Source organism: Castanea sativa, chromosome 1 (genome assembly GCF_040712315.1).
Source record: "Castanea sativa cultivar Marrone di Chiusa Pesio chromosome 1, ASM4071231v1".
NCBI lineage: Eukaryota > Viridiplantae > Streptophyta > Magnoliopsida > Fagales > Fagaceae > Castanea > Castanea sativa.
Window position 1 is genome coordinate 18442683 of NC_134013.1, and position 21841 is coordinate 18464523.

The 21841-nt window shown below is 35.2% G+C and overlaps 2 protein-coding genes across 2 annotated transcripts; one reads left to right on the forward strand and one right to left on the reverse strand.

The window, feature by feature from the left end:
- Nucleotides 1–7769: 7769 nt before the first annotated feature.
- Nucleotides 7770–17828, reverse strand: LOC142607212 (sm-like protein LSM7). The gene is made up of 6 exons (XM_075778642.1): nt 17705–17828; nt 17503–17598; nt 17284–17368; nt 16648–16719; nt 9231–9283; nt 7770–8141 (listed from the first exon to the last, which is right to left on the reverse strand). The coding sequence occupies exons 2-6, from the start codon at nt 17503–17505 to the stop codon at nt 8052–8054; spliced, it is 303 nt and encodes a 100-aa protein (XP_075634757.1). The 5' UTR covers nt 17506–17598; nt 17705–17828; the 3' UTR covers nt 7770–8051.
- Nucleotides 17829–18003: 175 nt separating this feature from the next.
- On the forward strand, nt 18004–20310 carry LOC142607203 (large ribosomal subunit protein eL31-like). Its single transcript, XM_075778632.1, has 2 exons — nt 18004–18189; nt 19858–20310. The coding sequence occupies exons 1-2, from the start codon at nt 18104–18106 to the stop codon at nt 20135–20137; spliced, it is 366 nt and encodes a 121-aa protein (XP_075634747.1). The 5' UTR covers nt 18004–18103; the 3' UTR covers nt 20138–20310.
- The last annotated feature ends 1531 nt before the right edge of the window (nt 20311–21841 follow it).

The following is a 21841-nucleotide window of genomic DNA, read 5'->3' on the forward strand; positions in this document are numbered from 1 at the left end:
GTAAAAATTATAATAGTGTACATATAAATTTAATTAGGCAAAGGATTTTGTAACCAGCAAAAAGGTGGTTACAAAATCAAATCAAGTTGAAAAAAAATAGATCAGATCACGTTGAAAAAAAAAAAAAAAGAGAAGAGAACGTTGAATAGATTAGGTCACATTGAAAGGAAAAAAAAAAAAGACGAGAACGTTGAAAAACAATAGGTGAAAAGATGGCATTTTTGTAAAAATGCTACTATAGCACTTTTTTCCCCAGATTTTCCTCCCGATTTGGGAGGAAAAAAAATGTGGGCCTGGAGAAAAAACTTTCTCCTGGGTTTTCTCTCCTTCCTATTTTCCTTCCCTAACCAAACAGTGGAAAACAACATTTTCCACCCTATTTTCCTCTCTCTATTTTTCATCCTCCTATTTTCACCCCAAATGGACGAACCCTTAACGAATCGAGTGTGGGCCATAGTAGATAGGATTCGTGCTTGAATGGTTAAGATACATAATTTGAAGAGAAAAACACTCCTCGATCAAATCCTAAGAAGATAAGTTCTTATATTTGTTTTAGCTTTTTCTAAGTTCCAAGAGTTCTTTCTTTTCTTTTCAAATCACATCCCCCTCTTTTCATAGAGGCCCTCCCCTTATATAGTCTTCTTCCTTTTTCTTCATCCTAGCCTTTCACTTGTTGATTGTGTAGTTGATCTCTTGGGTACTTGTCCCATCAAAACCCTTCTGGTAACTTTGTGTGTAACTATGAGACTAAATATCCCTGTTCTGGCGTCATTTTCACATAAATGTAGTCAAGTGATTAGGTGTAAAACATTTAATGTGGTGGGAGTAGCCTTCTTCTCAGATATTTCCTGGCTTACTGTTGATTCTTTTCTCTGAAACTTATCCTCAAAAGTAGGGTTGCCTCTTACACGGTATCTTCTAGGTGGCTAGGTTCCGACCCTCCACAACTCCTACCGAGGAGGTCTGGCTCCTTGGATGACACCATTCATTCGTCATTATTTGTCCTTGTCCTCAGCCCCTTGATCCATATGCTCACTTTATTGTTTGACTATCCTTGGATTCCTTGACATCCTCGAGCATGGCTCACAGCCCAATATTCCTACTCAATTCTTTTATCCCCATAAGACTCATTACATGCATGTTGCACATACAATAAAACTATTTTTTATTTTTTATTTAAGGTTTAGCAAAATAATGTTTAAAAGTGAGATATAGATAGTGTCCTAATACTTTTAAAAAAGAAAAAAGAAAAGATGGTGTCCAAATAAAATTTTACTTAACTTTTTCTCCCAAAAAAAAAAATAGTGTCTTAATTTTTAGGATCTTTGCCTAAATCTTAGGAACTTTTTAAAAAATAGTAAATTACTTTTTTAACCAATTTGTATCTTTAAATTTAAAATTATTCAACTAAAATATATGGGTATTTGAGAGAGTTTAAGAATTTGTTTGAGAATATTTTAGTACTCAAAATAATGAAACCCAAGCAAGAATCCTATTATAAATAGTACTAGACTCATCACACGCACTTTGTACATGCAATAATTTTCCTTTTTTTTATTTCTTTTTTTTATTTAGTGTTATAATGTTTAAAAGTGATATATAAATAACAATTTGCTTTAAAAAAAAAATAATAAGGTAACACGGAATAATGTTTAAAAATGAGATAAAGATAGTGTCCTAAGTGTTAGGCCAAAGAAAAAAGATAAAGGAAAAAAACCTAAAACTTAAGAAAAGTAAATTACTTTTTTAACCAGTTTGTGTTTTTTAATTTAAAATTATTTAACTAAATGATAGATGTATTTTAGTGAGTTTAAGAATTTGTGTGAGGGTATTTTTGTACGTAAAAAGTTGAAAACCAAACCAAGAATCTCGTTATTAATAGTGTGTGTGTGTGTGTGTATATATATATGTATGTATGTATGTATGTATTAAGATGGATTACTATAATTTAGTATACTATAGTCCAGTAAGTCTACTTTTTACAAAGATAATTATGTTTAAAATTTTCATTCTTATTGTAAGTGCACAATTGTACCTGGACCCAAAAACAAGTGATGGGCTCAGGCCCAATGAGCCTTATACAATGAAATTTGTAAAGTATGGATTTGAAACCTAGGTTTGGGATGTTGAAAGTTGATTAACAAGCTAAAGTGCCACAATCTATGCAAGTGATAAACAAATATGACAAAGAGACCTCCTCGGACACAAGCCGAGGACGATTTGTACTGTACTTCTCTTTCTATGCCAAAATTTACAATTCTTAGTTCTTTTTTTAGCTAAGAAGCCGGTCCCACTTTCTTTCCTCTTTCGTTTTCTTATATACTTCTTCTTCTTCGCTGTTTCGTCCACGTGTCACACAAATCTTCCTTTTAGATACTTGTCCTGTCTATCACCTTCTTGAAGTCTTCAAATAGTGGCAGGAATGCTAAATTCTACTGTTCAGAGATCATTTCTCCATTAATGCGGCCAGGGAGGTAGATGCAGGGCCTTTAATGTGGTGGTAGCAGCTTTTTTCTCAGATATTTCTCACATGCTCCTGCTTCTAAAGGGTGCACCAATCACACTTTTACCCACCAGTCCTTCCAAAATTCTGCCTCTAACCCGTTTAGCAAGTCCCAGGGCCATTGCTGGGCCTGTTCGAGGAGATACTATTCCTCGGACAACTCCTCGGACCTCTATAGTGCGGACTGACTTGTGGGCCTAGAGACCCTGATCAAAACAGACTGGTACCAACCACTCAAGCCCAAAATCCAAACGTTTATTCAAGCGCTTTAACCCCCCACACTTATACTATTAAATTATTTAAAAACTAATTTTTAATCAAATAATGGTAGTAGGGTTCACAACAAAAATCCTCTTTTTTACTTATAAAAAAATTGATGATAATAAAAATAATAATAATAGTAGGATTCACAATGTAGGTAGCATTAGTGCATTAACACTCTCGAACCCCCTTTTTTTATTAATTGCTTTCAAGCTCTCCTTCTAATTGTAAAGGCAGAGGCATCACTAGGTTGAATTAATGATAAGTGTTACAACATATTAAACAACTAACTAAAGATTACAAAAGATTATAAAAAAAAAAAACTAAAGATTACAAAAGTCTTTATTCAATGCCTCAACACCAAACCCCATTTATTCTTTAGAGAGTGACCTCTATTTTAACCCAATATTTAAAAGAGCTGCTAACAGTGTCACGTTGCATGGTAGCTGAGATACCTATTATTATTAAACACAATTCCTCTTTCCTGAAGTCATTTTCAACCAAAATATTTTCAAATTAAGCTCAAATTTAGCAAGCTGTACAGACCACAAAGTCAGAATGGATCGAGTTTCTTCCACCCTTCTGTCTCACCACCTGATTTACGGCATTCTCTTTAAATTGTTGCATCAGTAAAATTTACCTTTTTCATGATTAAAGACAACTCTGTTACGCAGTCTCCAAATGTAATTCATAATCAGGGCTGCTATAAACACAAAGGCACAAACTGCTCAAAATTTTAGTTATTAATCAGGGAGGGTATTGCACAAGGCCACAAGCAGTTCAAGATCTTAGTTATCAACCACTAGGAAGAGGAGTTTACTAACTTCTACCAAATCAAAACTACATAAACACCAATCATTTCAATGCTCAAACGATAGCCAATTTGCAGTGACAGAGCCATACAAGAGTAATAAAATAAACTTATATATATGTTGGATCAGATTAGTCGGGTTTGATAAATTGAAAAAACTATCATCTTTAACCCAATCCAAGGCTTATAATAAATTTTCAACATTTGCCACCTTAAACCAACCCTAGTCATTCAATTGAGTTGGATTGGGTTAATAAGTAGGATGCACACAGCACACCCTTACTTTTGGTTAGGAGGGTTCATGGTGCAGTTTGGTGTGGTTTTGAGCCATATTTAACATTGCACTGTGCAATGCAGTTTTTCCAAAACTCTCACAACATCGCATTTTAATAGATTGGTCACTCTGTGATGCGTTGTGGTTTTCCCAAAACCCTCATTGCACCACACTTTAATAGATCGGTCACCGTGGGTGTAATATGGTTTGGTCAGTTTTCATATATATTAAATATATTACAAATATATACTGTATATATTTAATATATGCTTAATATCTATTAAATATATATTAATAGGTGTGGTGTGGAGCATTATTTGTGGTTTTTTGAAACCCTAAAATAATGTGGTTCAGTTTTAATAAAAGATCTGAAGTTCAATCTGCGCCTACACCAAAAATTGATTGGTGTCTTGGTCTGATGATAAAAGAACTATCATCAGAAGTAGACACCATAGGTTCTCTCTCTCAAAAAAAAAAAAAAGTTTTAATAAATCATGTACATTTAATGGGTCTGAAACACAGCTCATATAATAAATATTAATATAATTTATGCTTTACTTACTATCATGTTAGGTGTGTGGTCATTTTGCTTACTTGCCAATTGGTCAATTACTACACCTTTTTAATTTTTGCAAGTTAAAAGAAATGGTAATTTAGCCCACAAAAAAGTCACACATTTAATTTATGCTTTATTTACTATTATGTTAAATTTCATAATAAAATCTCATAACATTTTCATAACACCCTTTTTCTAGTTGTGGTAGATCTTACTATAATTTTTTTTTCTCCTTTTTCGTTTTGACTTATAGTTATTTTTTTTTTTTTTTGTTGAAAAAATAAACTAACAGCTAAACATATGCACACACTTGTTGATATCTCAATGAGAGGGGAGCTAAATAATTTAAGTTCTCTTCTTCGTGACTTCATATGGTACTTCGGAAATAATCAATAGCACCCAAAGCAATGTCAAGTCATTACTATTTCCTACTTACGAAAAATGGTGTAGTGGCTCTCAATCAAATTATCATCATCAGCTTTGTCTATTGCACCACCACCACCATTTGATTTCCATTTTTAGTTTCCTCCATATTTTCAAAGTGCGTTTAGTTCACAAAAGGTTACATTGCATTCCAATCTTAGATTCTTGGAATCTCATTACAAGAATATAATATTATGATGTTTGGTTCATTATTTGCATTCCCATCACATTTCAATAACTAAAATCAAAATTTCAATATCAATTTTTACCATAAAAGTCCAAAAATATCAATAAAAGTACAAAATGGCCTTATTTAGTTGTGATAGATCTTACTATAATCTCAATTTTTTCCCTTTTTTTCATTTTGACTTATAATGAATTGATATCTCAGCTTGTTGTGAAAATATTATGAGATTTTATTGTATCTGTAAAAGAACACTATACTATATTATATGCAGAGGGGTATTAATGTTTTTCTCTTTAGAGTTGTGCTTTTTGTTATCATCATATCTTCAATAAAGATGGTAGGTACTGTAGTAGGAGAATCAAAGCATAAGTTCGAAAAATTTATGGAGGTTTTATAATTTTTCCTCAGATAAACAACTAGATAAGATAAAAGGAGATTCGAATTCGATGCCATATTTGATTTGAAGGCTATCAAGTAAGTAAAAGCAGTCCACAAAAGAGCCTGTCTTTCCGAAAATATTTTTAAAATGAAAATCTAGGAACATAATAACATGGGTGACATAAGAGGATTTCTCTTTCTTCAATTGGTTTCCTAAAAATCCCGTGGGTGAGAGATTTTGTCATTTTAGTTATTCCCAAAAGATTAATAAAGACGTGGATCACAACGAGATTTTGTCATGATATTCTGGGTCTGCGTTTATATGCTGCTTTTGAAGTTAATTTTATTTTTTAAGCTCTTTTTTAAGTTACAAATTGAACCATTTGCCAACTTGCTCTTATGCTTGCTTTGGACCTTTGGTTCATGTATGGTCCATGAAGAGAATGGGATCAACTTATATTTGTACATAAAAAGTCCAAGTATCCTTTTTTTTTTTGGGGGGGGTCTTTTAAGCTTGTTACAGAAAGGTCCCTAAGGACAAACATTGGTCTAATACTCTGATTTAATTGGAAGGAAAAAGGAGTTGAGCATAATAAAGCATTTTCTTTCTTATGAGGCTAAAAAATTTTATTTTGTACTATCAGATTTTCTTCTGCCTCAAACCCAATATTTTCCCACATTTTTCTTTTTTCTTTTTTTATTATTATTATTATTATTATTATTTAGAATTTGTTGTTAAATTAAAGTAAATGGTTAACAATAAAAAGGAGAATAGAAAATATAGGTGAAAGAGTAGAATGAACTTATGAATCAAGTGGTCATCCATAACTTAAATGATATTATGAATTCAATTGTGTTTCTGATTGAAATTGATATCTATGTTTATTTTGATGGAAAATTTGTTGTAGTGGCATTAAAAAAAATTGTTAAAAGAAAACTATTTTTGGTCAACGAAAAATCTTTTTAAAATAGTGTAACTTATTTTTTAGAATTTTTTTTTTTTTTGCTAATTTTTTTTTTAAAAAACAACTCTATCTAATGTCATGCTAAATAAAGGAAGTTTTAAGAGGCAATATGAAAACTATAAAAATAAAAAAATAAATAAATAAAAAAAAACAGTTACAATTCTATCTCATTTTTAGGGACTTCACCAAACATAGCCAAATGAAAGATTTTTCCAAAAATTACTATGTAAACATTGAAAAATGAAATAGTTTTTCAAAAATTACTTTTTAAAATTTGACTTTTTTTTAAGAAAATTCTAATGTTTAAACAAAGAGAATAAATTGGGTCCGGAGCTGGCGTAAAACACCAGCCAATGAGACCACGCCAAGTCAATATTTCAGTGAAAGCCAAAAACACCCTACCGCAGACAATAACATCACTCTTATATCCCAAATCACAAACACTGATCAGACCAAATTGAAAAATCAGCGTATCAGACCAAATTGAAAAAGCTCCTTTGCAGCTCTACTTCCTCTTGCCCGAACCTCCACACCACCACACACTGACGCACGCCACCATACAAGTCACCGGATTCGTTGTTGGAGTTGGTAAACATGCCGGAGCTGCCGTGAGCTTGGTTTCACGATTCCAAGGTTTGTTTTTTAATGATTTGCCCTTTTTCCCCATTTAGATTTCGAATTATTGATGGTTTGGATTTTTTTTGGGATGTTAATAACTTGATTTGTTATGGGTTTTCTATATTTTGGTATCTTGAGCAGTGGAGAAGTGGTGACTACAAAACAAAGATAGTGATATGGATGGAGCTCCAGAAGCGAATGCGGATCTACAAGCTGGTTCTTTGCCACCATTTTTGTTGATTTTTGCTAGAAACATAGCCCCAATGGACCACAAGTGGAACCAGCATGGTCTTGGTGGGGGACAACTTTCATGGGTTGTGCAGAGATTTGCATCCTGGTCTAGTGAGTCTCTTGCATTGGAGTGGGAAAGGCAAGCCACAGGCTCGACTTGATGCTAACTGGCCTTGCCCTTAGGATGCTATGTGGGCACCTAATGATCTGTTACAAACTCAGTTCGCTCTTGAGTCTTATAAATGGTTCTTTTTTTTTCTTTTTCTTTTTAGCTTTGCCTTGGAATTGTGAAACCATCGGTGGCTCTAAACACTGGGTTTAAAAGAAGAAGTGAATAAACAAAAAGGAAAGTACTTCAAAAAGCAAAGACACATTGGCAGATCTGATTTTTACAAGTTCGGATTTTTTTTTTTTTTTTTAATTTGCAAAAGAAATACTGGTTTTATTGAATTAATGACGTGGCGTGGTCTCATTGGCTGGCGTAAAACACTGGTTTTACGCCAGTTCTGGACCCAATTTATTCTCTTAAACAAATCGAGCTGTATAATCAGCAGACGAAAACTTAGAGGCAAAGACTAAGCATTTTACTGGCTATCACCTAGAGAACTAAAGGCCAAAAACTAAAAGCTTGTTGCGGCCTTTAGAGTTGACTGCAGCTTTTAGAGACTATGCCCAAGTCAATGATTTACTGCAGAATTTACTTCTTCTTTTTTTGGGTAATTTACTAAAAATTGAACCCACAAGTTCCATAGTTGCAAGTTGTTTGTCAAACATAATTTCTTGATGACTACTAGTCCAACTTGTAGAGCAAGTTAGGCCTACAGATTGAGGAAGATATATGCCTCTAGGCCCCATCTGGCTGGATAAAAGGGTTGGCAATCTCATCTGTGCCGTCTGTTGGGGACACCAGCATTACAGCGGTTCCCCTGCAAACCTGCAACACAATAAATCACCATCAAAATTTGTTTACCTCCAACAAGAAAACAAAGTTGAAAGAGTAAAATCATTGAAGATTGTTTAAAGTTTTTTTTTTTTGATAAGTAAATAAGAAACTTTATTGAACACGAAAAGTCACTTCCAGTACACTAAAGATTTTGCTACTGTATCTATCTCAATATATATTCAGGGAAATAATGGCTGGAATTATTTCCTTTCTCCACCTTTGTTATGTTTAAATTCAATGCTCCAACATTGTAATAGATGCCCATTTTTTCTTACATTTGAGTAACCAGTCACTGAATCCAGCCTTTTATTTTTCATTATATAAAGCAGCATTGAATAAAAAGCTGCTACAGTGAACCTTTCTCTTTCTTAATGACTCAGAATCCATATCATTGTTACCAACATTTTCTTTTTGGTAAAAGCGAATTGAGAAGCTAGTAATATTGGCAACAATAGGCAGGTGATCAAATAATTCACAAGAACACACAAGAATCTTGGAAAATATTGAAGTCATTATTAAAACAGGTCCTACAGAATGATACCACTTTAAAGAGATTCCCAGCAATTCAAAGGTGTCTTGTCTTGCACCAAGTCATGCCATTGGCAGCTTATTATTACATTGTTGAGAATTGTGCCGAAAACTAACTTGCCTTCAGTAGGCTTCCACAAGAAAGGTGGCTTCAAGCAGTATTAGAAATATATATATATATATATATATATATATATATATATATATCAATGAGCATCATGTTTGGATCCTATAATTCAAGCTCTATGATGACATCTTTTTTGCAACTACCTTACAGTAAAAAATTTGACCATGACAGTGATGAGGTTGATCTAATGGTTCTTTTGGGCGGTTAAAATCTCACTGTCATTTTACCAATTCAAACTTGTGAGAATAAATGGTCTAGCAAATTCTAAAGACGATGATTTTCATCATAAATAAGTTAGAAAGCATGCCAATGTGCCTTGTAACAGCAATATTTAAGATCCAACCTTTGGGTTACACGTTGACATTCTAGATGTTTATATTCATGAACAATTAAATTAAATGCGTATATACTGGAAGAGAACATACTATTAGGCCCAGGCGCCTGGTCTGATCAGTAGTCTTCAGTGGATCATCAGGATCTGCAGAACACAGGCAAATATTCCAAGTTAATTTGTCTAGAAATTTCAAGAAGTTGTATAAATACAGTATCACTACCAAGTTTCCTGGAAAAAGATAAGGCGAATATATAAAGGTGATAGAAATCTGAATCCAAGAAAACAATACTACATGCAACAAAAGAAGCCCAGAAATGGATTCAAGAAAATACACATCCAATGTGGGTAGCCTTTCAGGCTTATTAGCCCTCTTATTGACTACTTGACATTGCTTACCATCTAACACTGTTCAAATTAGAACAGATTGCTATCATATTTCAACAACTGCGGGTTAGCACAAACCTACCGGAGGATACTAGCTAAAGGTGGGTGCCTACATGCATAGGAACTAATAATGATAACTATTACAATCCTTTGCTATATTCAAATTTCTTCATATAGCTGAAATTAACTGGCAGCCTTCTAGATGGCTGTTATCTAGGAGAACCTACAAATATTGTTAAACTTCCGAATCATTCAAGTGTCAGAAACATGTGAGTTTTACATCTTCTAATAAAGATAACCATCAAACTGTTTAAATGCAACTTTACTTTTTAGAAGATAACAATTTGAAAGCATGTCACTTGGCATGTTGCAACTTTAATTATCTAATCATTTGGGGCCAAATTGATCTAATGAAAGCAAGGCCAAAAACTCAATCTCCCTTTTTATTTAATGGTAGCCCATCTGAACCACAAGGCATTGACATTTAAAATAGTTAAGCTTGAGTGCCCAAATACCCAAAAAAGATAGGATAGAACATGAAGTCTCACCATGGTGCCTTTACTCAATATGGTGTCTCAACACTAGAATCAATGGGATTTGTGAAATCTCACAATTAAGCAAAGAAGCTCCTGTCTTTTAATTGGATTCCACTAAATATTAGCCTTCTAAATAAAAACTACAGAACACTAAAGGATAGGCCAAAAATCATGTTCCTTTGTTTTGATTGGCACACTATAGCCTTTGTTTCCCCCTTCAGTATGCCTTATATATAAATAGGACAATCCATGATGGGGAAGTGCTGCACTAACATTGATAGGGCATCATCTATTTTTTGCATGCTTTAGCTTTTCCAATATTATCTAGAAGAGGAAATTACATTGAAAACTAAACATAATGCTTCTTTTCTTTTCCCTTTTTAAAAAAGACTTACTTTAAAGGAGAGGAGAATAGTTGAGAACCACTTTTCTTTTCTTTTCTTTTTTTTTTTTTTTTTAAATGACTTACTTTTTTGGTTTTTATGCATTTAATGTTATCCACCACTCAGTCAAATATAAGCAAAATAATTAAACCCATGGCTCCAGTAATTCTTGCAAACCTTTGTCTGACCAAAATATGTAAAAAAAGGGTGACACCCCATCCATCCTGACAGATTGTGCCCTATCATGGTTTATCCTTATAAAACAAACTTTAATTTTTTTTTTTCATTACAAAATTACATATGAACTCAGCAGGCCTTGAACTCATGACCTCACTCTCCACCTTACTCTTACAAGGGGAAGAGGTGTCATTTCAGGAAACAGTGAACTTTTCTTTAAGAACTCTGCCAGTCACTTAAACTCTTATGGCGTGTACCTGAACTTCACTCTCCACATTTTTATCACCTATTACTGTTCTAGTTGACTCTACAATGTACTCATGAATAAACCCATTAAGAAGTAAGTGCTGAAATAATCTCCATATGACAATAGCCCACATAACAAATGGCCATGTAACTCAACAGGGATTGTAGTTAAAGTGACCAAATTACCATAACAAATGGCTCATGTAAATCGACCAACGTGTATTACCATGTTTACTAAAAAATGTAGTTGGCAAAGAATCAGAAGTGCAAACAGCAACAGAGAGAGCATACATACATAATAAGCTAATTAGTCTAATGTTATTTTGTTGCTATTAACTCATTTGGGAAGAAAAGGAACATGAAAGTTGCCAACTGTGAGTTCATCACAGTTTTCATTTCTGACGTATTCTCTCAACAATCAGATGCAGATTGTAACCACATATACCAATTTGAGCCCCATCTTGTGATTATCACATGAAGCTTAAATCTTACAATTACATTAAAAATGTTTTGCTAGGTTTTTAACAGTTTTCATTTCTGATGTATTCTCTCAAAAATCAGATGCAGATTGTAACCACATATACCAATTTGAGACCCATCTTGTGCAATTATCACATGAAGCTTAAATCTTACAATTACATTAAAAATGTTTTGCTAGGTTTTTAAAATTTTCTTCTAAAAATAAAGGTTTTTACATTTAAGCGGGGGGAGGGGGATTTGAACCTAGATGTCTCCGTTGGAAACACTAGGCAATGCCATTGAGTTACAAGGCTCTTAGCTAGAAAAACGCTTACAATGGAATTCAGTTCCTTCTTACGCTGGAAAGAAGCCACCCACAAATTTGGCTGATGCTCCATCCAGCACAGGAAGGAACAGGTGGGAAAACGCATGCCACCAAGTCTCAAGCAAGTCCCAACATGTGCTCTGTGAAGTGCAACATGGTGAACCAACATCCAATGTGATGTTAGATCTTTATTTTTTCTTTTGTAATTCCTTCTCTTGGGGAGAGACAATTGGTATCTGAAACTCATGGACTCACATGGTGCACAATGGACCATTGATGTGACAACAATGATATTGAAGAATAGTTCCAGTATCATATCTGATGCAAGATTATTTAGAATTCAGTACCTTATTAATAATCATCTTTTCAGCTTTATTTATAAGGATTTCAAAAAATAAATAGGGCTCGGTAGAAGAGAGTTGTGGGAATAAAGTTTAGGATTTCCATAAGCTTAGTTGAATAAAAGAAGGATGATTTTTATTTATTTTTGAAGTAATAGATTTCATTAAAACAACCCTAGTACACGGGATTTGTTGACACAGGATGGAAGCCTTGATGGGCTTTGATACCAATTTTGATGTAGGATCCTTAGGAATTCAGCACTAAATTAAATTTCTTGATGAGATCTTAAAGGGTACTTGAATAAGGATTGATGTTTAAGGGTTTAGGTAAAAAAAATTGAATCTTGAATATATTGATGGCAATTTGGTGTTAAAACAGTGAATAAAACAAGAAATAATGAAAGGTAAATTCACTATGCAATCACAGTTAGGTAGGAGAAGTAAGTCACACCCTCAAAGCTCAAAATAAGATGCCGGAATTTTATTAAAACAATCTCACTATGAATATTTTTTGATACCTCATTATGAATATTTTTTAGAATAATAAGCTTTTATGTAGGCTCTTCATAAATACTTTCTTAGAATGACTATTACTCTAAATAACCTATTTAGAATGACTAAGATTACTATTAACAAACAAAAAGGACTAAAGAACTTCTAAACCAAATAGGAAAAGTACTCAAAAGATAGAATAAGACCCATGGGCCTTTGGTACAGACAATGATAGCCCAACCCAGATTTCTAGTAAAACTTAATTAAAACTGATCCAGCAGCAAATAAACAATAAAAAAACAATAAAATAAGACTCAATTCAACTTTAGAAAGACTAAGAAAGGTACCAAGAGAGCTCTCCATAATCCACAATATCCTGAATTAACTCTTGAGCACTAGAACAAAATTTCCCTCACCTCTTATAAGTCTTTAAAGGAGGTTTCACTTACGTTCCCTATCATTTATACAAGAGGAAGCCCCAAAGAAAGAATAAAAGAAGGAATTTTCTAGAAAGGAAAAAAAAATGGTTTCCATCAAAGCATGAGCTGTAAACCATACTTGCATATTATATGTTGACATCATGGTTGGAATCAAAGGGTATTCCCTTGAAACAAGGGGCTGTAATTAAGAGGTACATTATCTTGAACGGGTTTTACTCGCATTAATAAAATCTGAGTGCCTAAACAAATATGGGTGAAATCATGTTTAAATCATTTTATTTGATAAATGACCACAATCTCTTACGTTAAACATTACATTATAAATAGAAAATAAGCTACTAAGATGGTCCACAAGGAGTTTCCTTATGCCTAAATAGAAAATAGAAAATAATCTCTTTTTTTATAAGTAAGAAGAGAATATTATTAATAAAATAATAACAAGAAAAACACAAAGAGTTCACGGTAGTGAACAAAGGAAAAATGAACAAAAAGACAAAAGCAACCCCTAATCTATTCTAATAGATGTAAGAAAATCCAAAAGGGTAGAACAATCCGAGAAGCCCCAACAACGAGACCAATCAAAGAGGGTCCGCTGGCACAACTCTAATAACTGAACTACAGTTTTTCCCTCATCCTCAAAAAACCGCCGGATCCGTTCAGTCCAAATAATCCACTTCAAGCAGCCTGGAACCAAATCCCAAATATCAAAGCTATGCTTCCCAAGCCAATGATACCAACAAAATAACAAGTCCACAACTGAATCTGGCATGACCCAATCGATCCCAAACAACCGAAGCATATACATCCACAAAGAATGAGCTATTGGACAAAAAAGTAACAAGTGATCCACAGATTCCGCATTGCAACAGCACAAACAACAACAATTCGCCAAAGGGCGACGACGAAGCATAAGATTATCCAAAGTTAGGATCTGACCAAGGGCTGTGTCCACATAAAAAAGCCACCCTCTTAGGAACCTTAACTTTCCAAATTTCTTTCCAAGGGAAAGTAGAAGGAGCTGCATTGCGAATCTTATGATAAAAGGACCGAGTATTAAACTTCCCACTGCCATTAAGATCCCAACAAAGCCTGTCACACCCTCCACCCCTAGGAATACGGGATTGGATGAAATGAAGAAGGGAGTAGGAAGCTGTCATTTCCCAATCATTGAATTCCCTATGAAATCTTAAACTCCACACTCTGTCATTATCACCCACTGGAGGGCTTAACACATCAGAAATACAAGCCTCCTTATTAGCAGAACACAAAAATAACTGAGGATAAAGAATTTTAAGAGAAACATCCCCAATCCACTTATCATGCCAAAAAAGGATACGAGAACCATCTCCCACCACAAAGGAGAAATGCTTAGCGAAAGTGTCCCACCCTTCACTAATACTCCGCCATAACCCACAACCATGAGCCCTACTGCAAGCTCGAGTGCACCAACCCCCTTTTCCCTCCCCATATTTCATGGCAATGACCCTACGCCACAGATGCAAGGTTTCATGGCCAAACCTCCAAAGCCATTTCCCTAATAGGGCCTGATTAAAGGCGCCAACTTCCTAACTCCTAAACCACCCAACTCACGTGGCAAACAAACCTTAGCCCAGGCCACCAAAGGATATTTGAAACACTCGACTGACGAACCCCACAAGAAGTTCTTTTGAATGTGTTCCAATCTAGTCACCACCGCTTTAGGGATAGTAAAAAGGGAAAGGTAATAAGTTGGGAGGCTTGAAAGAGTACTCTTCAGCAAGGTAAGTCTACCACCCTTTGACAAATAAAGCCGCTTCCAACCTAAAAGCTTCTTTTCCATCCTCTCAAGGATCGGATTCCAAATAAAGGTTGTTTTGTACAAAGTTCCCAATGGCATACCCAAGTAAATCATAGGCAAACTGCTCACCCTGCACTGAAGGATATTAGCCAAAGACAGAATATTACGCACCTCCCCAATAGGGACCATTTCACTTTTCCCCACATTCACCTTTAAGCTAGTAAAAGCTTGAAAACAAGACAAAACCAGACTAATAGAAAGAATCTGCTTTCTAGAAGCATCACTGAAAAGAATGGTATCATCAGCAAATAAAAGGTGAGAAACACGAATACCAATAGAATTAATAGGACCCACATGAAAACCCTTAATGAAACCACCTTCCTTTGTTTTCTTCAAGATACGAGTTAAACCTCCATGATCAAAAGAAAGAAAAAGGGAGACAAAGGATCACCTTGTCTGAGACCTCTAGAGCTACCAAAGAAACCAGCAGGAGATCCATTAACCAGAACTGAGAAACGAACGGTAGAGACACAAGTCTTAAGCCATCTCCTCCATCTATCCCCAAAGCCCATCCTCTCCAACAGATAAAACAAAGCGTCCCGATTCACATGATCATATGCTTTCTCAATGTCCAACTTACACACCACCCCCGGAGTACGACATTTCAGTCTACTATCTAAATATTCATTAGCAATAAGCACTAAATCCAAAATCTGTCTACCACCAACAAAAGAATTTTGTGACTCCGAAATAAGTTTATCCAGCACCCGCCTCAATCTGTTAGCTAAAACCTTAGACAACAGTTTATACACACTGCCCACTAAGCTGATAGGCCTAAAGTCTTTGATATTTAAAGCATTACTTTTTTTGGGAATCAGAGATACAAAAGAGGCATTTAGAGACCGTTCAAACTCAGAGCTCCTATGGAAATGATCAAAGAATGCCATGAGGCTGAGAGTTCTAAAAGCCTTCAATAAATTTGTCATCAATTCAAGAGGTGTGAAAGTTTTCACTATGAAGCAACATGGTACTTTATGTAAATGGCTAGCAAATGCAGGCATATCTCTTCCCATGTTTCTCTTACCCACGGTAACCCACCCTACCTTTGTTTTATTATTAAACACACGCACAAAGAAAGAAAGAAAGCCCTCATGTGTGAAGTAAGGCACTTTGCCGCCTTCAGTAACATGTTAGAACAACTGTGTTACTTTACACTATACTCAAGTTTCCACAACAATTTTAAACATAGAAAATGTACCCAAATAAAATTTGTGGCAAAATAAAAATCAAGTGTCATCCAAACAACCATCTGAAATAGGCTCATAGGCATGACTATGTTTTGGGAATTTGCTAATATTAGGGGACAAAGTGCCACAACTTGAAAGTTGAAACTTTGGGGTTCTTGCAGCAAAAGCAAATTCCAAAATAAAAATGAATCTTTTAAAAGCACCATGAGGTTCTTCCAGAGATAAATATTAAACATTGAAAATAAGTGTGCATAGAATAGTTTATGAAAGAAAAAATAAATATAAAACTGGCAACAATCAGCACGGAAACTATGATGAGTTTAGCGTCCTAAAAAATGATAATAATAGGATTACATGAAGAGTTAATATTCATAGGTGGATACATGTCCAAAAAGATCAAAATAGAAACAATTAATGATAGTTTGAACTGATGCCTCAAAATCACACAGCAATTACACTCACTCAAACACATAAACATGCACACACACACATGAATGCACGCAGACACACAGTCATAAACAATTGCCAGTAACTCATGAAGTAATGACCTCTCAAATATTCTATGGCTTCATCCAAAACAAGGTTTAGTAACTGATCAAATACAACCATAACTATTTAATTAGTTTCAACAGATGCATCAAAACCATACACACATACAGAGGGACTCATAAGAAATGGTCAGAAATCCATGAAGTAACTACCTCTCAAAAACTCTACCGCTTCATCCAAAACAAGGTTTAGCAACTGATCATATCCTTTTAGAGTCCCCGTCACTGCAAGCCGAAACAAATAAGTTATGTACTCATATTAGATCAGTAATGACAACATAATGGTTGTTTGATACTAATGATCCCCCTACAGAACTAGGAATCTAGGATTGATAAGGTCAATGATAGTCAACATGGTGGCTCTTTCCGCCTTCTAGTGTTCCTAGCATACCCAGATAACACAAGATTTACACAACCATCCATAGATGCAACTTCTGTAATTAAAATCACCCCTCTAGTTTCTTGCTCTCAGAAGCAAAAAATTTCTAAATGTTGAAGTTCTCAAAAGCAATAAACATACTTTCATTTCCGTTATGAAACTAAGTCATTTGGGTAACTTTGCCATCAACAATTTTCACATTGAATGCCTATTGTAAACCACATCACCATGAACTCTTTATTTGACATTCAGCATTAATTTATTTTATTCAGTTGCCCAAGCAATACGTGTCGTGGGTTCAAGTCTAGGAATCAGCCAAAGCTCATAGGCATATATGATATTCAGTTCTATACATATACCTATAAGGCTATAACTAACTCAAATTTGAAATTATACTAGCAATCACCTACCTTGTCTACCACCAGTGAGCTTGACTTGGACACCTTTGTCCACAAACTTTGCCAGGTCCAAAACGGTTTCTTTCCTGCTTCCAGACTGAAACAAAGTGTACACAATCAATTATATATACATACATTCATACATACATACATATATATATATATATATATGTATACACACAATTCCAACAAATCTAAAACTGAAACGCACAAAATAGATGAAGGACTTACCATATCTTAATTGGGTTTTCTCAACTAACTCTACTCTTTTAGATTTCACTGAGTCAGTCAGCAAACAGCAACAACAACTAAATATTTTCTAACAACCTTAACAAAAGAAAACACACCCAAGTGAATCAATTTTACACAATTGAGAGGTAACAAGTAAATCAATAAACTAACTAACTGGGTCATCTATAAAAGAAAATTATACCTTCCGGGAATGAAGATTTGTAAAGCAAAGAGAGAGTGCCCTAGATTGATAGTATCAATTTATCTGAAAAATATATAAAACTGCGTGTCGCTCCGCATATAGAGTATACCGAAAATTGTAAACGCCAAACCGTTTAGTTATTTTTCCCTTTCTACCCCTCTTTGTAAGACATGTAGACGACTTGGTACTTGGCAGCGACGTAGTTTGACGAAAACAACCTTACACTAGGAGCAGCGCGGGAGGGCATTTTAGTACTTTCGCCCCAAACCCCATTGCTACTTCAATAAAACATAGCCCATTATTTCTGTGTGTGTGTGTGTGTTAGACGCCCTAGCTCATCTTTGGTAGCAGCAGCCGTAAGAGTTGAGCTTCGGAGCAGAGAGAGAGAAAGTTGCAACAATGGTGGACAAGGGCAGCAAAGGAAGGAAGGAAGAGGTTGTCACCAGAGAGTACACCATCAACCTCCACAAACGCCTTCATGGATGGTAAAACAACTCTCTCTCTCTCTCTCTCTCTCTCTCTCTCTCTCTCTCTCTCTCTCTATATGTATATATGTGTATTTATAAGTGTCTGTGTTTCTATATGTGTGTGTTAATGGGTTAGATCTGGTTTAACTAAGATTGTATTTGGTGGGTCAAAGATGATTTTTTGTAATCTTATTGATTGGTGCTTCTTGTGACTCTTTTTTCCCCTTCTCCTATTAGAATACAAGGTTGTTTCTTTTGCCTCAATTGGGTTTATTTGGAATGCTAAGAATTGGAATTTTCTTCTTCTTTGAGTGAATAACAAGAGGTGATTTGTTTGCAAATGGGTGTTATGGAATTGGGATCAATGTATTCTGAGCTTTAAATATCTTATGTCTATAAGACACAGTTGTAAGGCTCTGGTAATTATGGTGGAACATGTTTGCACTAGAAAATGGTATACTCTAGGGGTGAAGAGATTTATATTGTTTAGAGTCTAGCTTAGATGATATGATGTTCTGTAGATATCCATTGAAAAATCCTCAACATATGAAGCTTTATCTATTGAAATGGGAAGTATACATGTAATTTTCGGTGTGATTGGTAAGTTGTTATCTGACTGATTCTCCTTAAACAAGGGCAAACTGTGCACTGAATCATGATACCTGGCTTCTAAATGTGTTGTGGTATATTTTTAGTATGATTTGAGATAGTTAGGTATTCTAGAGATGCAAGAGATGTGTCCTTATGTTTTGCAAGGAATATTGACATTCTTTTCTCCAGCATAAAGGTAGTGATGCTTCTGAATCATGAAAATCTTGTGTGTTTGTAATCTTGGGTCCCTTCCCTTTCATGTTCAGAGCGAAGTATCATTGGGTTATATAATATATCTCACTCCATTAATTAGGCCCCTAGGGTGAATCTTAGAGAGTCTATAAGTACACCATTGGTGGCATTTGGAAGACTGTTCACTGTTGTCCAAAATTTTTGAATACCATGTTAAGAGCCAGAGAGCTTGTAACTCCTTGTCAAGCTAATCCTTGACAAAGTGCTTGTAGGTGCACCTCACCACTTATAAGTGTGTGTAAGAAGCTGTTGAATTCCTAACTTGTCTCTTGCGTTCAGTATACACATCACCAAAAGTTGGATGTCATTTTGGTACACATGTAGATGGCCAGCTCTGCATGTTAAGTGCCAGAGAGCTAGTAACTCCATGTCTAGCCAATCCTTGACAAAGTGCTTGTAGGTGCACCTCACCGCTCATTAGTGTGTAAGAAGTTGTCGAATTCCTAACTTGTCTCTTGAGTTCAGTATACACATCGCCAAAACTTGGATGTCATTTTGGTACACATGTAGATAGCCAGCTCCGCCCTATGTGGTTAAAAGTAAGCCAAAAGAGCTTAAGCTATTTAATTAGTTTAACTGAGAATCTCTAATCTTATAAAAGATGCCACTCTACAAGTCTTTATCTGTTTCTAAAAATTGTTTTATGTTTTAACCATCTTCTTACTGCTCTCTCTCTCTCTCTCTCTCTCTCTCTCTCATTACTGCTAATATTATGAAAGATGCCACTCTACAAGGCTTTTTCTGTTCCTAAATATTTGATGTATCCTAGTTAGCTACTTAGCTAATGGATTGTCTTATGGGCACTTCTAAGTAACTGTTCTATTTTGCCAATCCCATGTGCAGCACTTTCAAAAAGAAGGCTCCAAAGGCCATAAAGGAAATCAGGAAGTTTGCCCAAAAGGCTATGGGAACAACTGATGTCAGGGTGGATGTTAAGCTTAACAAGCATGTCTGGAGCCGTGGAATTCGGAGTGTGCCAAGGAGAGTTCGTGTCCGCGTTGCACGTAAGAGAAATGATGAAGAAGACGCAAAGGAGGAGTTTTTCTCACTAGTCACTGTTGCAGAGATCCCTCCAGAGGGTTTGAAGGGGTTGGGCACCAAGGTCATTGAAGAAGAAGATTGAACTAAGCCTACTTCCCTAGATCATAGTTAGATTGCTCCAGTTTTGGCTACATATTTCTTGTTTCAGAGATATTTTTCTTTAGCCTTGGATTTTCTCCTGTGGAGTGAAAGCATTATGGATTTTTATTTTATCTATTTTCCTGTTCAAGTTATCTATCTTTCATTGAGACCTTATAACTGTTGTTAGGTGTCTTTGTTATATATTTGTGTGGGCTCTGCATCTGAATTCATAGCCAAATGCAATACGTGATGAGTTGAAGATAATAGACTCTATAATTGAAATGATTATCCTAGGCATTTGATATATGCACTCTCCCCTTCACATACACACATGATGTTTCGGTGATCGTTTTTCTAGTTTTAAGACATCTGATTGGCAGCTATTTGCATTAGTATGGTATTTGCACCGTTGTGTATTGTATTTTTGGTAGTAGAACCCAAATCAGCTCTTGTGCTTGTGGTAACACAAGGGTTTGGCCCGTTTGGGGATCTTTTCTTCTGTTCATAGTTTCAAAGCGCACCCCTTGAGCTCCTATTTGAATTCTAGAAACTCAAAAATTGAGCACCACCAATTAGCTCAGGTAAGTAAATTTTTAGACACCTTACCCTAGAATGTCATTATGGTACAGGAGGCATTTCAGTGCAGTGGTGAACTATTACATATTTTTCAGTGTTTGTTGATGATTTTATGAGTGTCAAAAGGCCCATTTGTAAGTTTCATTTGTTTTGACTTAAATATTTCCCATATTTTAGGTGTTTAATGTGACTGAAAAAGTTAATAAATTGAAACCATTGTTTCTGGTCAACCTAAAATTATGTAGTGGGTGCGACATAAGATCTTGTCTCCTCTTTTTCCAATTAAAATTTTTTTTTATTTTTTTAAGTTGGTGTTTATGAGTTATGACTTACAAAATTATCATGAAACAGTGTTTACATTAAACATGATTAAATTTAATTGAATTGGACCTGAGCTAGAATGTCTTAAACTAACTTGGACCTTAGTCCCTCACCCAGGCATGTCTATTGCAGATAATAATGGACTGCTTTAAAAGGTCATGACTCAAAGCCACATCAATTAAATCAGACACTAATATTGTTTTCCCTATTTTTGAAATTACCACACACATGGTTATATACCTGAGCAATTTACAAGGTAATTTGTCATCTTCATGTTTTACAAGGAAATCATCTATTTATCCGAATCTTCTTCTCTATTTTCACATCCCACAATTCCAAAATTAGTATCTTTTCACAAGGGTTCCTCCGCTAGCGGTCAGTGGTTTCTCCCCATGGAGTGGTTTAAACCATTTCGGTATCTCACAAAACCCCTCTCACTGATAAATTGACACAGTTTTTCAATTAAAAGTACAGAGAAGGAAAACAACAATCTTGTTACAAAAACCCATTAAGAACCAAAGTCAAAGTGTTCTTCAAACTTGGATTTGCAGCAAAGCCCGTGGGTTTTCGATGGTGAAGTGGGACCTTCTTCCCCTGGCTTCGGCGGCGACCAACCCCCTGACTGTTGCTGGGTTGTGCGACTACTAACAGGAATGGATGAAATCCAACTGAAACTGAAGTCCAGCCGTGAATCGTCGTCTGTGTCGATAGAGATGAGGAATGTGAAGTAAAGGAAAACGTTGCGGATCGTTGTCTACCTCAGTTCCTACTGACGAAGGAAAGAGAAGCTTCAGTGGGACACAGGGAA